Here is a 13,740-nt window from a genome sequence, read left to right as displayed (position 1 = left end):
AAGAACCACCATTTGAAATTTCGCCAACTGGAAGGCTGAATAATGTTCTAAAATGCTGAGAAACACTTGTACATACAACTGGCCCCGGGTAGCCTGCGAGTCCTCCTCCTGCTACTCCAGCCTTGACATCATATGACTCATATTGGGGAGAATAGTTCTGTAGCAAAGAGACCAGATAGATATGATCATATTGGTATATAGACCATAGTTCTTTTCAAAAGCATTTAGAAGAAGTACATGCAACATCTACTATTCACTGATAGAAAGTTTCTGCATGCCAGAGGGTGTAGTATATACTATTTAGTCACCTTGCTTGTTCTGTCACTCTCTAGCTTTAGATGTTAGATAACCTACAGAAATACTTATGTAATGCACAAATCTTTTAACTAACTGTATGCAATGTTAATCTGCAATCATTTGTTCCTATATGCTCTTACTCAAAATAATATTTCTAAGCGATATCCACAGCATTAGAAACATGACATCAAAGACTGTTGGAGCCTTGAGATAATATAATCTGACCTTCTTATTTTTAGCAGAAAAATGAAGTCAAGTAACTTTCCCAACAGTTAATGATACAAGTAAAATTTATATCCCCTCGCTTCTGGTTAATAAGCCTAACAATCACCTAAAATAAACACTCCCATAGAAAATAAGCACAAGAATGATAAAAAGGCTCGTGTGCTTATTGGATTTCATTGGAAATTATTTTATTTTGAATTCTAGGCCTAACAATGGGTTCTGTTTGGTACCAGGATAAGAGTAAGTTAGATGACATCCTTGGCTTCTTGTTGAGTTGATGTTTGAAACACCTTTTTATAAACTCATAGCGATTTGTCTATATGTGTTTTCTAATTTCTTCTAATTACGCACAGCAGAAATTTTGTCTTATTTATTTGTTTTACATGCAGAATTAGTTGGTTGCCATGCTTTTCAAGAGGAGCATGTTGTACTCTGAAGGCTTGGCAAAAGTAGTTGCAAAGGGCTGAATAATCCTGTTGATTTGAAGTCAATACGGAGTGTTGTCCAGACTTTCAGAGGCTTTACCATTGGAGTTATCAAGGCAATAAGGTATAGTTATAAAGGCAATAAGCAATTCCTAAATTCTCTAGGTTAATTCTTTTAGGATGTGATAGTTCATTGCTCAAACATAGTGCATACGTTATATGCCTGCTGAGAAGTGGGAAATTTTGCAAAGATATAGTAGCCAAAGCATTAGCATTATGTGGAAAAGTGAATATTTATAAAGCACTTAGAATAGTGCCCAGCACATATAAGCACTAAATAAGAATTTGTTAAATACATAAAATCAGAAAATAGACATAAGAAACACACAAAGGTGAGAGGTAATATAGGCTAAAGAAAAGAAAATGAACTAGCGAGTCTTAAAGGCAGGCATGTTTTAGGCCTGGAATGTATTACCTGACCACCAGTAGAGCATGATTCACAGATTCCAGGGGGGCCGGGAGAACCAGGGGAACCTGGTTGCCCTGGGATACCAGGGTCACCATTTCTCCCAGGAATACCAGGAGGGCCCTGAGAAAATCAGAGATAAAAATTAGTAAAACAGTGAAAAGTCCTAGTGATTCAGATTCATTACCAAATTGTAGCTTCTCTGCTTTGTAACAGAAGGAATCAATAAAAGTGATACATCTGCTTGGGAACACATACATTTTTGCCCAAATCCTGTGAATAATTTCGGTATAATTCATTCCTTTGTATATTGACCTATATTTTATTTTTCAAACTGAAAATGGGGATGAAGACATTATACAAAGCTTGGGAAATTTGAACCTTTACATGTACAATTATGGATTCTCAATTTGAGTTATTCTGTGTCATTTAAATGTATGGTACTCAAGGAAACATATGAATGAAGAAAGTTCAAATATGGAAAGGCTGTTAGACAAAAACCAAAGTGAACTACTCAAGGAATTAATTTCCTTCCACTGAAGAATGTTTACTTACTGGATCTCCCTTGGGGCCTGGACGTCCAACACCATTAGGAGGGCGAGTAGGCTAATAAATGGAAAAGATAACAGATTAAACAAAACATAAGAGCAACCTTCTCATGAAGTGTATCCCAATTTGCATATCTGTTTCTTAGCCCAAATCACATCCAATTCCTAGCTTAAACTGACATTCACCTTTTACTTGTAATACCAACATAATTGTTTGACAGACGCTACTTTCATTTCCTTTCAGGCTCCTATGATATAGGAACTATTCATACATTTAAATATGAATCTTGAAGATGTACAGATTATCTTTAAACTCACAGCTGTTGGAGGCTGTGGGCAAACTGCGCAGCATTCTCCAAATGGAATCTCTGGGTTGGGACAGTCTAATTCTTGGTCGTCACATATTATGTCATCGCAGAGAACAGATCCTGAGTCACAGACGCATATTTGGCATGGTTCTGGCTTCCAGACATCTCTATCCGCATAGGACTGACCAAGATGGGAGCATCCTCCTTCAGCAACTGGAAAATAATTTAGATGGTGTGATATTTTCATACGTTTTGCTGAAATGTGATTTTGTTATGCTGTCAAGACCATTTCCAGTAGCCAACGTGGAAATAGTTTGAAACAGATAATTTTTTCCTTTCATTAAACTAATTTGTGGGTATGTTCTTATAAGCATGCTTATGCAAAAAAATTGCAAATTAAATTACGAAGAATATCATATTGTCCCTACATAATTTGCTAAGTAGTAAGAGAATGCTTAAAATACTAAATCTGTTTATTAATGTCAAATTGGCACACCATAGTAAATTATCCTTAAGACAGTAAGTATTTTACTTTTGTTTGTAGTAAGAATTTAACACCAATGGAAATCCCACAAACACTTAAACATTTTTTATTAATTGTATAATTGAAAACAAGCCTTTCTACTCAATTGCTATTCTTTATTTTAACAGTAGATGGGAGCATTAAACTATAAAGATGATTTTGTTACTAACAAGACTTTCTGGATTTTCTTAACCTAGTTGAGAAATTCGGGAGAATACGGAGTTACTCTTGGCAGCCCCAAACTCTTCCAGATTCCTGGGAAAACTTTAACAAAACTTATTGTATGTATTGAATATCACTGCTAGCTCTGTTGGGCACTGGTAGGTCAATATGATATGACGTAACATATTGCATATCTCATATGAGTGTGAAGAGATTTCCAAATCACTAAAAAAAAAGTTTTTTTAAAAAAAACAAATATTGGCAAGTAGTAAGTAAAAATAATATGGAAAAATATGAATCATGATCATGTGTTTTTGTGGCTTAAAATGGTCAAAAATTTGCTTCAACCAAAATTTTAGACTTGTTTCCTGATTATATGCAAGGTACTGAAATTTCAGCAGCTATTAACAATGAATCAGCTTAGGGGTTGCCAAAGTAAAACCTGGTCTCAATTCTTAAGGCATTAGCTGTGGATTGTGGTTAAATCCAAGCTTAGTTCTTGAGGATTACTATGATAGCTTGCCAGTAATTGAGTAAATAAACAAGAAATTTCTAGACATCTGCAAAAATTTTTGCAAACAACAAATGATAATACTGTTCAATATTTGTAGTTTTGTGAAATAGTGAAATTTTATTTTCCCAGAGCCAAGACCTTTAAAATGTCTGCTGAAAGAGGCCTGCTTGGGAAGAGGAAACAGTTTAACAACTACACTTTTTTGCTGCCTTGTGGCCAAGGGGCTGTGAGTGGGTCCTGAGATTTTTCCATCTGGATATATATGACTTTTTAAGATCCCGTTTCTATATTCTCTCCATATCCTAAGTAATAATGACTTAGATTATGCTAAATACTTTGGGTTTAGAGGTTTAGCTGGTTTAGTAAAAGTTCGCAAAAACAGGAGAACTTCAGAACCTGTAGACTCTATGAGGAGCAAAACTGCCTCTGTTCCTCATTTGCACTAGGTGCACAAATACAACTTTAATGATTTTGTGCAACACCCTTGATCAGTTCCAGAAGTTTAAAAGTCCACTCTCACTTTGTGTTATAATTTCCCAATGTAGTCTACAGGTACTAAAAGAAAGCATAATTGTTTTACTGCCATTTTAAGCAGGCAAGAAAGGATCTATTTATTTAGAAAAGTTATTCTAGTTCCTCCTCCATGTTTAAAACAGATACATGAGAACATTGAAAAGAAATATTGCCTAAGCTTTTAAAGGAGCATTCCTTTGTACTTAGGGAGCATAAAAGCTGAATGCCAAAATGATTACCTAATTCAAATGAAGTAGACCTATTTAAATGGTGTTTTGAAAGGTATGCTTAAGAGAAGCGCAAATAATTTTTTCCTATTATTATGAACATTAATAATATAAGAGGGTCTAGGCATTAAATTCATTGTTCTCTAGGCAGAACTGACATCTTTTATTTAAGAACTAAGCTCACTGGTTTTCAGAAAAGGTCTAAAAATTTTAGTGAGATAGAAGATTGTTTAATAAATTGCATGAAATGCATTCTTTGATCTTTGCGTTGGCTTTCTTTTTCTTAAAATGAACCATTTTAAAACTTTCTCTAAATTAACTTTATATGAAACGTTCCAATAGATTAGTTTCAGCTCACGATTTCCCCATTAATAATGTGGGTTTCAGTCTCCCCAGCTCCCTTGAAAATACCAGTCGTGTATAGAATGTTGACTAGAGGAGATAAAACTGTATTGTATACTTGAAATTTGCCAGGAGAGTAGATCTTATGTGTTTTCACCACACGCACACACCAAAAGGTAACTATGTGAGGTGATGGATGCATTAATTCACTTGATCATAGTGATCATTTCACAATGTATATGTATGTCAGATCATCACATTGTACATTTTAAATATACGCAGCTTTGTCAATTATACTTCAATAAAGCTGGGAAAAAAGAAAAAAATACCACTAGTTTATACTAATGATTCTTTCAGCTCTTTGTCTCTGGATCAAGAATATCTTTCTGCATTTAACACACGACCTGTGTTATAAAAATTAGCTACTGAATACTGATGATGTAGTAAAGACAAATGAGAATAACAGTTAAAGCCAGGGTGAAGTATCTCATGTTTTAAATATTTTCTCTTCCTATGTGCGTCCTCCGCCTTAAAATTAGTATGATTTTTCCCTTCTGTATTCATTCTCCCATGTCTACATCTCATTGAAAGTATCAGCACATCACTAGAAATACAGTGTTTCTTCTTTGCTCTGCAAACTGTTAAATAAATGAGCACAATATTGACTTATTAAAACTGTAAAGAAATTTATTAGAATTGGGCTAAACCAAAGTTATGTAAACGAAAATTGTTATTTAGCCCCTGGTTTCCGAATTTTATTAGAAACCATGTGTATTGTGCTTTTTAAAACAGAGAGGTCTCAATATAAAGGCTGAGTTATTTTAATGTACTTCTCTTTTTTTAAAAATGATGGGTTCTAAGTACAAGAAGGAAGTTGGACTATTTGAAAAGTAAGAACTATTGCAGTTTTGTTTGTTACTGTAATTTATTTCATACTCATTTGAAAGAAATTTGACTCTCCTGAAAAGTCAGTTCCTGTAGAAACTTATGGCTGAAAGTCAGACTTGTCTCTGTCACTCTACCTCAGTCACCTTTGTTGACAGAATGGAGAGTTTTACACAGTTTCCTCTATGTTTTCTATTCTGTGCAAGGCAAAATATGGTTGGCAATATGTTCTACCAGATGCTAAACCTCTTACACAAGTGTCTCCCAGCCCTCAGTTTTAGTACCATGGCCTAGCCATACGTGGGAAAATCATGGCGTGTCAAGAAAAAGAATGTTTTGTTTTCAAGAGGAATAAAATGTTCCAGTTAGTCACTTGCAGCCTTTAGAAATGGAATAGAAAATAGGATTCAGAAATAATAGTCATCTCATCCTAGTCCCTGCTTTTCTGAGACATCTAAATTCAGAGCAGCTTTGATTTAAAAAAATAAGTTAAATACCTTTGCCAAAATGTTAAATAAAATATCAAATAATCTCGTTTTTATTATTGGACAAGTAATAGATTTTCCAATTACTTCCTTTGCTGTTATTGGTTAAACTACGTTTCCTTGTTACCATTTATAATTAATTTTAAACTCGACTTCTCCTGTCACTTGGCATTTCTGTTCCTTATTACAAAGTACAGCTCTGAAATAATTTATTTGTGGTCACACAAGCAATGCAGTAGACTAAATCATCTCCTTACTGGGATCTAAATTATAAAACAAAATAAAGCTAGTATATGACATAATCCCCTCTCAGCTTCTTTTATTTCCGAGCTCTCTGTTTTGGAACTTTAGAGAAAAAGAAAACCAAGTAACATAATCTAATATTTTTAGATGTAGTTAAAGCTTTCCTTTTTGTTGTTTTTCCTTCCATTCTTCAAATGTTAACTTATACTGATTTGACATAATTTTATGACTAAAATTCTAAAAAATAATGCAAATTATGTTTATCTTTATTCCATTTTTGGAGTAAAAATAATATGCCCTGAAGCATCTAATCAAATTGTTAATTTAGCCTGAGTGACAAGTTTAATTTTTTTCTCTTCTCTTCTTACTGAATCCTTATCTGGGAAAAGGTGTTCTTTAACCTGAAAATCTAAAAATAACAGATGTGACATGCAAAGGATCATAACATTATTCTCCTGTTACTTTAGAAAGTTGAACATTCCATGTGTGACTATAGGGGGTTTATATGGTCTACAGATGAAAATAGTTGGGCTTTTAAATGAGACTAATGTTTGGGGAATATATATTTTTAGTAAATATGTTTCTGCTGCTTATATATTTATCAGAATATCTTAAAATATGCTAGATGAGTTAACAAAACGGACTTTGGAGGAAATATCTGTAAACCTTTAGAGATGGCTAATTTCAATTTTAATTTCAATGCTGCTTTGCATGGACAAGGCAGATTCTGCCTATTTTGCTCCCACCAAAAGACAAAAAAACTTAATGATTCATCATTTCTAGATGTTCCCTTGTTTTATTCTTCATAGATATCTGATTTTTATGTCTCCAATTAGAAATTTCTTTTAAGGTGATAAATATTTTGTCCTGCGAAAAATAGAAATAATTAGAGAATTAAAATGAAAAGGATCATATATCTACCCATCAGCAATTGTATTACAATATAATCTGATTAGTGACAAATTATAGGAATACTGATGAAAATATATTCTACTTGGTTTATTACAGTTGGCAAACATCTTTAAATTTTACGTCTGATAACCAAAATTTTATATCTTACCTTTCCTGTCACTAAGTCACTAAGTGCTTTAATTTCTTCCTTACAGTAGTTTTATTTTCCAGTGTTAGTAAAACTAAAACTAAGCAGAGCTTGCTCAGGATCTCCCACGTTGTAGGCACTGTTCTGAGGGCTTTGCAAGTCTATTTTACTTAATCTTCTCAAAGTCCTCGTGAAGTGAGTGCTATCATAGTCTTCATCTTACAGATGAGGAATCTGGACACAGAGATGGTAAATAATTTTCCCAAGGTTAGATAGTGAGGGGAAAAGCTAAGACGAGAACCTAGGAAAGCTGTCTCTAATTTGCTACTCGTAACTACCGCATCTAGTCCCTTTCTGCAGCTTGGAGGGCAGGGCAGGTTTAAAGAAGCCAGCTTCAAAGCTTTGTCCCATTATGGTTTCTAAACCCTGTCAACTTAAAATCAGAGCCTGCAAAGGCAGATTTTGTAAAGGGATAACAGTTTCCAACAGAATATCTTTTCTGTCTGATCTCAAAAAAAGAAGATACCATCTGGAGTTGAAATCTGTTGTTTATTTTCTCCTGACCTTCTGAAAATGACTTACATCTCCAAGGCCACCCTGATGACATCCAGACCACCAGCAGGATTAACGTGCTTGGGAGACCCAGGGTACGTTTTACTCTATACAAAGAAGCAGGATCCTAACAGCACAGCAGCAACAACAGACACATAAGGCTTCTGTATCCAATGCCAAAAACATATTTAGGATGTCTCACTAAGATACTGATTTTCAGAAAATATAGTTAGTAAATGATTCATATTAATGAACTTATAACTTCCTTAGAGGCTTCTCTTCTAAATTTGGACATCATAAACATACCATGCAGCTCCAAAGAGTGTTTCTCTGATTTTAATTAACTCAAGGAACACTGTCCCTGTTTGCCAGTCTCCACACCAAATAATATAGAAAACAAAGTTTCGGAAAAATGAATGCCATTTTACTGAAGCAGTAATTTCTCAATGTGAGTTTTCAAAGCAAATTTAACTTTTAATGGTTTCTGGATCCTTTATCTTTGGTTTTTACGTCCTTTGGGCCTTTTAATTTTTGCTCTCTTCTTTGAACTTTTCATTTTGTTCATTAAGATTACATTTTAAATGGCAATTCTTGACCTCAGTCATGGAAAATACAAGGGTTTTATTAGTTAATCTGAAAGGAATCCACTTCTGCTGTGTTTTCATTAGGCACAGACAGAAATTCTAGTGGTTAATGTAACTTCCCAAACTGCAGTTAGCAAATGATTTGTGTAAGAATAGCTATCTCATTTTTTCCGTTGTCATCTTGACATGAAACAGGCAAAGTTTCCCTTTTGAAAACTCTGGATTTTTTTACACCATATGACACCCCCCCCCCACCTTTTTTTTTTTTTTTGAGCATGGAAAACAATGGGACTGAACTGTTTTACAGGGAAAACTGTTTTACAAGAAACAGTCCACTGAGACATTTCCAGAAAGTTATTGTAGACCTGGAAACTTTACAAATGTTCTTCATGTCCAGCAAAGGCAACAACATCTTTCATTTTTAAAACTTTAACTCTTAAGAAATCCACTTTAATCACTTCAAGGCAGTGATATCATTTCATGTTACAAAATAATAGAACTGGGCTACATAATCTTTGGAACTCTGCACCAAAGAAGAGTCATCCGCAATGGAAACCATGGCTTTTTGGTAGAGGGCGCTCTTCTCTCTGAGTGACAGCTCAGGGTCTGGCGTGCGACTCTAGACGTGGAACAGGGGCTTTCTGAGGAGCTGTTTTTTAGTCTCAAATCTACTCCTGGGAAACTTACAGCCAACGATTCTTGATTTTTTAAAAGAAGCCTGTAGCTGAGACATCAACCCAGGAATCTGAATTAGTTAAAAGGTACCTAGTCACAGTCTTTCCTTCTTTCCCAGAATTCTTCCAGTGACTTTGGTCTTTTCACTCATACTACTAAGATGTTTGATTCCAGAATTTAATCAGAATTCCTATTCACCTACAGACCTTTAGATCGTCTGATGTTGAATACTCTGGAAGTAGTAAAGAAATGCAAGGTATCATGAATGAAAAACACAAAATCTTGTATCAGTACTTTATTCACTTAGAATTTATGTTATTACAGAACTCAAGATAATTTCTGGTTAAATCATAAGTGATTTAAAAAATAGATTTACCAATTCAAAGTTGAGTGTTAAACAGAAAAAATCTACCTTTTTCTCACCTTTAGAAATTCATTAGCTCATACATTTTCTAGGGCATTATATAATTTTTAGTATCTCCTTTCAATGACAAACAGTTACAAAAGTAAGAAAATTCTGGATTTAATGTTTATTTTATGTTCTCTAATTACCTAGGATTTAACAGAATTTTAGTTCTAGTCTTAACTTTGTCACTTCCTCATTGTGTAATCACAACCAAAATTCTGAACCTATGTTATATGACCAACAATGAAATCTGTGAGCAATCACACAGTCTCTCCTCTTAAAAGTACAATTATTTCCAGTGATTTTATGCTATATTTTTTCATTGGTTTAGTATGTTTGATTTTAGGGAGAACACAAAGCAGAAAACTTGAATGTTACTTGATCAGTTACAAGTTCTCTCTTTAAATATAGTGGAAAACAGACATAATCTGTAATAAGGAACTGATTCTGAATCCATTTACAGTTCTGTAATTCTAAAGGAATTAAAGACGCACAGTTCATTATCACACTGAAATTACAAGTGTACCAAAATATCATCTCAAACATTAGAACACTTTTAGTTAAAATAAAGTTTATCTCTTTGCCCCAATGAAGCAATATTACTTAGCAATAGCTCTCTATCCATTTATCTATCTATCTAATAAGTAGTAGCTAAAATACTTAGGTCACATAAGGACTACATCAGAAACTTGACAAATATTTGAAAAAATAGTTATATGTTATATGTGGCATAGTTATATGTGGAATTTTGAAAAGGGCCATAGCATTCAAGCTTATTTGAATGAGCTCATTTGTGTGGGAGTATGTGTGTTTGGCAATGTTTTATCAGTAATATACTAATTTTCTTAGGAAAGTAGTGTTTAATATTTAAAATTCACACGTAATATTTTTAAATCTCGTTATAAAATACAGAATCCAGCTGTGTAACATTTGTCTTGGCTTTGGTTATGTAGATGTAACTACGTCTGTCAGCCACTAGGGGGCGAGTCCTTGTGTTTAAAATTTGGCATGTTTATAAACTACAGGAAATACAAAACAGACCACATTTCTTTATTAGTGGAATAAAATATACGAATTAAACAGAACTTTCACAAATTTATAAAAAGACCAAAATTCTTTGTGAGGACATGTTTTATGCTCCAGAAAATTCATGCAAGTAGACTAGAAGTTGGTGTTCATTAGAAGTGTGCTACTTCACTGTGGGCTGCTCAGGGCATGTATGCCCCAGAACTGCATATGAGTGTCCTTAAGGGGCTGTTCATTCAGCCACCTCCTGTAACCTCCCTCATTTAGTTCACCAGCAGGGTTTCTTTTTTTTTTTTTTTTTTAATAAAACCTGTAGAGAACATAAGATGTACTATGTTTAAAAACGTATTTTTCATGACAAACAAAAACAAGAAGCTAAACAGAATCCCTTTCAACTTCTTTTGAACCTAAAAGCTACAAATGTATTAGGAAAATATAATAGCTATTTATTATTTTCTGCATCTAAAGAGGAAGGGAAAATAAAAAGAATTTATCGATGTAAAGGTAATGTAGGTATCAAACACTTTTTTCCCTTCTAAAGTTGAATTGAGAAGAAAAATAGCCATAGAGCTAATAAAAGATTGTAACCCCAGGCACCTACAAATATTTTGGCCATCTTTTGAACTAGACACCAAAGATTTGGGTGTTTTCCAATAAATGGGAACTCTCTGAATTATTTTTCCAGAAATCAGGAGAATTTAAGAGCTTTAAAAAAGATGAAAGTCTTTATTGAGGTGAGAGTGTGGTAGTAGTCATTTGGTATCCTAGCCAAGAACTAGAGTTGTAGCATCTTCTGGGGGAGACAGAATAGGGAGGGAAAGGGGAAAGAGGATTGAGGTTCTAGGGAAGGAAAGGGGTAGGGGGCAAGAGGAGAGAAGAAAGAAAAGAGATGGAGGCATAGGGAGGACACATGGGAATGAGGGAGGGGTAATAGAGGAGGAGGAGAGAGGAGGAGAGATGGACTTGCCTAGGAAGGGGGTGGAGTGATGAGTGAAGGAAGCAAAGGAAGGAAGAGGTCCAAGGCAGCCAAAAGGGGTGGAGAGATAAGAAGGAAGGGAAAGGAAGGGAGAAGAGAAATAAGGGGGAGAGGAAATGAAGGGAACAAGGAACATGGGCGTTGCTTCTTTTGTAGCCACAGGCTGAACATAACTGAAGAAATGTCACTGGGTATTCCCCTCCCCCTCAGCTTACATATATGACTTGTGAGGATATCAAAGATATTTGACAGTAAAAACAGAAAACTATTTTCAGACACCATGTTTGCAAAAACTATAGGTTTAAAGAGAAACACTTTTGATTATGTGCAAATGGAAATTGATGTGTAATGATTTCTTTTAGCACCTTCAAATTTAGCATTTAAATATTTATTCCTGTAAAAGTTTGTATTCCAATTTGTCCTGTATTTTCATGACTAAGGTGAACACATGAATTAAAAGAAATATTTTCACATAATCAAATAATGAGACAACTGTGGTTTGGGGGAAATTAGAACATGAAAACCATTGTTTGCACTTAGAAAATACAACAAATTAACTTTTTGAAGTCAAGCAGTATAGTGTCTTTACCTTGTTTGCAGAACACTGAAACATTCCTGTTGAAAATATTTTTAAAAATATTCTCTTCATTAATGCAAATGCCGTGAAAATGTAGAAGATGTGTAAAACACTAGACCTTTAACAATATGCTATTAGAAAACATGTATTAATCAACCATGGAAGTGCTTGAAACAGCATAAAGACAGAAACTATGAAAAAGTTTTACCAGTTTGAATCCGTTTCACAGAACATTGAAGATATTATCTTGTCATTTTATAGAAATATATTCAACAATTCTAATAATGTATTTTCCTTTAGACTATTCTTAATGCATGCTATTTTTTAAATGCGTTATCCTATTGGGAAAACAATACTCAATATTCTATCCTTACAAAGAATCCAGCATACAAAGGAGAACATAAAACTATTACAAGAGTCCAATGACTTCCAGACTGCGGAGGGAAGCATTCCAAGATGTTAACCATCCAGGAGGGGAACTTTTAAAAGCCATTTTAAAAGTTTCCAGCACCGTTAACATGCAAACAAGTTAGTACAAGAACATCTTTATCTTAAACCAGAGAACTTTTAAATAGAAAGTCACAATATTCTTTCTGAGCAAATGTAAAAAGGCACCATCCTGTTAAGTTCTACGCTTCACCGTTGGGAGCTTACAGAGGAAAGTAGCTTTTAGGAGACTGATTTTCCCTTTACACCTCTTTGTAAGGAGAAGTAAAAATAAAAACCCCCGTAAAGTTTCTGGAAATCAGTACCTACTCACCTTCCTGTTGTGCCAGAATAAGAGTGGGATGAAGCAGAGCAAGCAGTAACCAGGTCCCCTTTTGCACAAAGCTCATCATGTCTAAATATCAGACATGAGACTCTTTGTGCAAAAAGGAGAAAAGAAAAGCAGTTCAAAGTAGCACCATCAGTTGCTCCCTGCCCTCGAGCACCGGGCCCGTCATAAAACTCAGCCACTGAGATTCCTGTGCTTTGGCCTTAAATAGGAAAAAGTTTGGCTTCCCTCACTTTCCAGCCCCTTTCTGAAACATGAGAGCAGCACCCATCCCCTCAGCAGTAAAAGAAATGATTAATATGTCTTTTTCCCTTATAGAAGACACAACCCACAAAGGGAGAAAAAGAGCACATCTGGAGCTTGTGTGCATCTGTTTATGTATAAGATGTTACATATTTTAGTCACATATATGTTTGTATAACTTAAGAATATATATCAAAATGCTCTGCCTGGTGTTTAAATAAAAGAATTAAATATATGTACTTTTTGTTTCCTCTTATAACATTAACAACTGTAATTTTGAGAAATCCCTTGATGCCCTTGTCTTGGGCAAGGCTAATTTGCAAACCTTATCTTCCTAGAAGTTTTTTTTATTGGGATTTTGCCAGGATCCACCCTAACTCAATTTAAGTAGGGAACTGTGAAAGATTAACTGAAGGAAAAGCCTCTGCCTGTCCCTTCCGCTCATCCACCCACCCTGGGTCCCGGAAGCTCAATTTCAGGTAAATGTCAAAAGACTCAGCATCTGAGCTATGTTTGAATGGCATCTGAAGAGTTAGATGCTTATCTATAGCTGTTTCTATTTCTCACAAATATCTGTAGCCAGCCAAACAGTGATTTCTTCTGAGATCTCAAATTTTTATGCTGCCTGAACAGATTTTTCTAGAGAGAAATTTAGACTTTTCATGTCTTGACTTTGTAAGAAACAAGAAGAGAAAGAGCCTATCCCATGGAATATCAAAGTACC

The 13,740-nt window shown here is 34.6% G+C and overlaps 1 protein-coding gene and 1 non-coding gene across 3 annotated transcripts in view; both read right to left on the bottom strand.

The window, feature by feature from the left end:
• The window catches only part of COL3A1 (collagen type III alpha 1 chain), a 40,144-nt gene extending 27,070 nt beyond the window's left edge, over positions 1 to 13,074 (bottom strand). The window contains exons 1-5 of one of the 2 annotated variants that reach the window (XM_070241397.1): positions 12,759 to 13,074; positions 2,280 to 2,482; positions 1,969 to 2,019; positions 1,423 to 1,536; positions 77 to 157 (exon numbers count right to left, since the gene is read on the bottom strand). In XM_070241397.1, the coding sequence (XP_070097498.1) occupies positions 77 to 157; positions 1,423 to 1,536; positions 1,969 to 2,019; positions 2,280 to 2,482; positions 12,759 to 12,837 (528 nt within the window). In that variant the 5' untranslated portion in view covers positions 12,838 to 13,074. The remainder of the gene's footprint in view (positions 1 to 76; positions 158 to 1,422; positions 1,537 to 1,968; positions 2,020 to 2,279; positions 2,483 to 12,758) is intronic. The other variant, XM_070241398.1, reaches the window with a different exon arrangement.
• MIR9182 (microRNA mir-9182) lies at positions 12,772 to 12,910 on the bottom strand. The gene has a single exon (NR_128262.1). It is a non-coding gene; the product is annotated as a microRNA mir-9182 (primary transcript).
• Positions 13,075 to 13,740: the final 666 nt, after the last annotated feature.

Source organism: Equus caballus, chromosome 18 (assembly GCF_041296265.1).
Source record: "Equus caballus isolate H_3958 breed thoroughbred chromosome 18, TB-T2T, whole genome shotgun sequence".
Classification (NCBI taxonomy): domain Eukaryota; kingdom Metazoa; phylum Chordata; class Mammalia; order Perissodactyla; family Equidae; genus Equus; species Equus caballus.
This window is presented reverse-complemented; position numbering and strand designations above follow the sequence as displayed.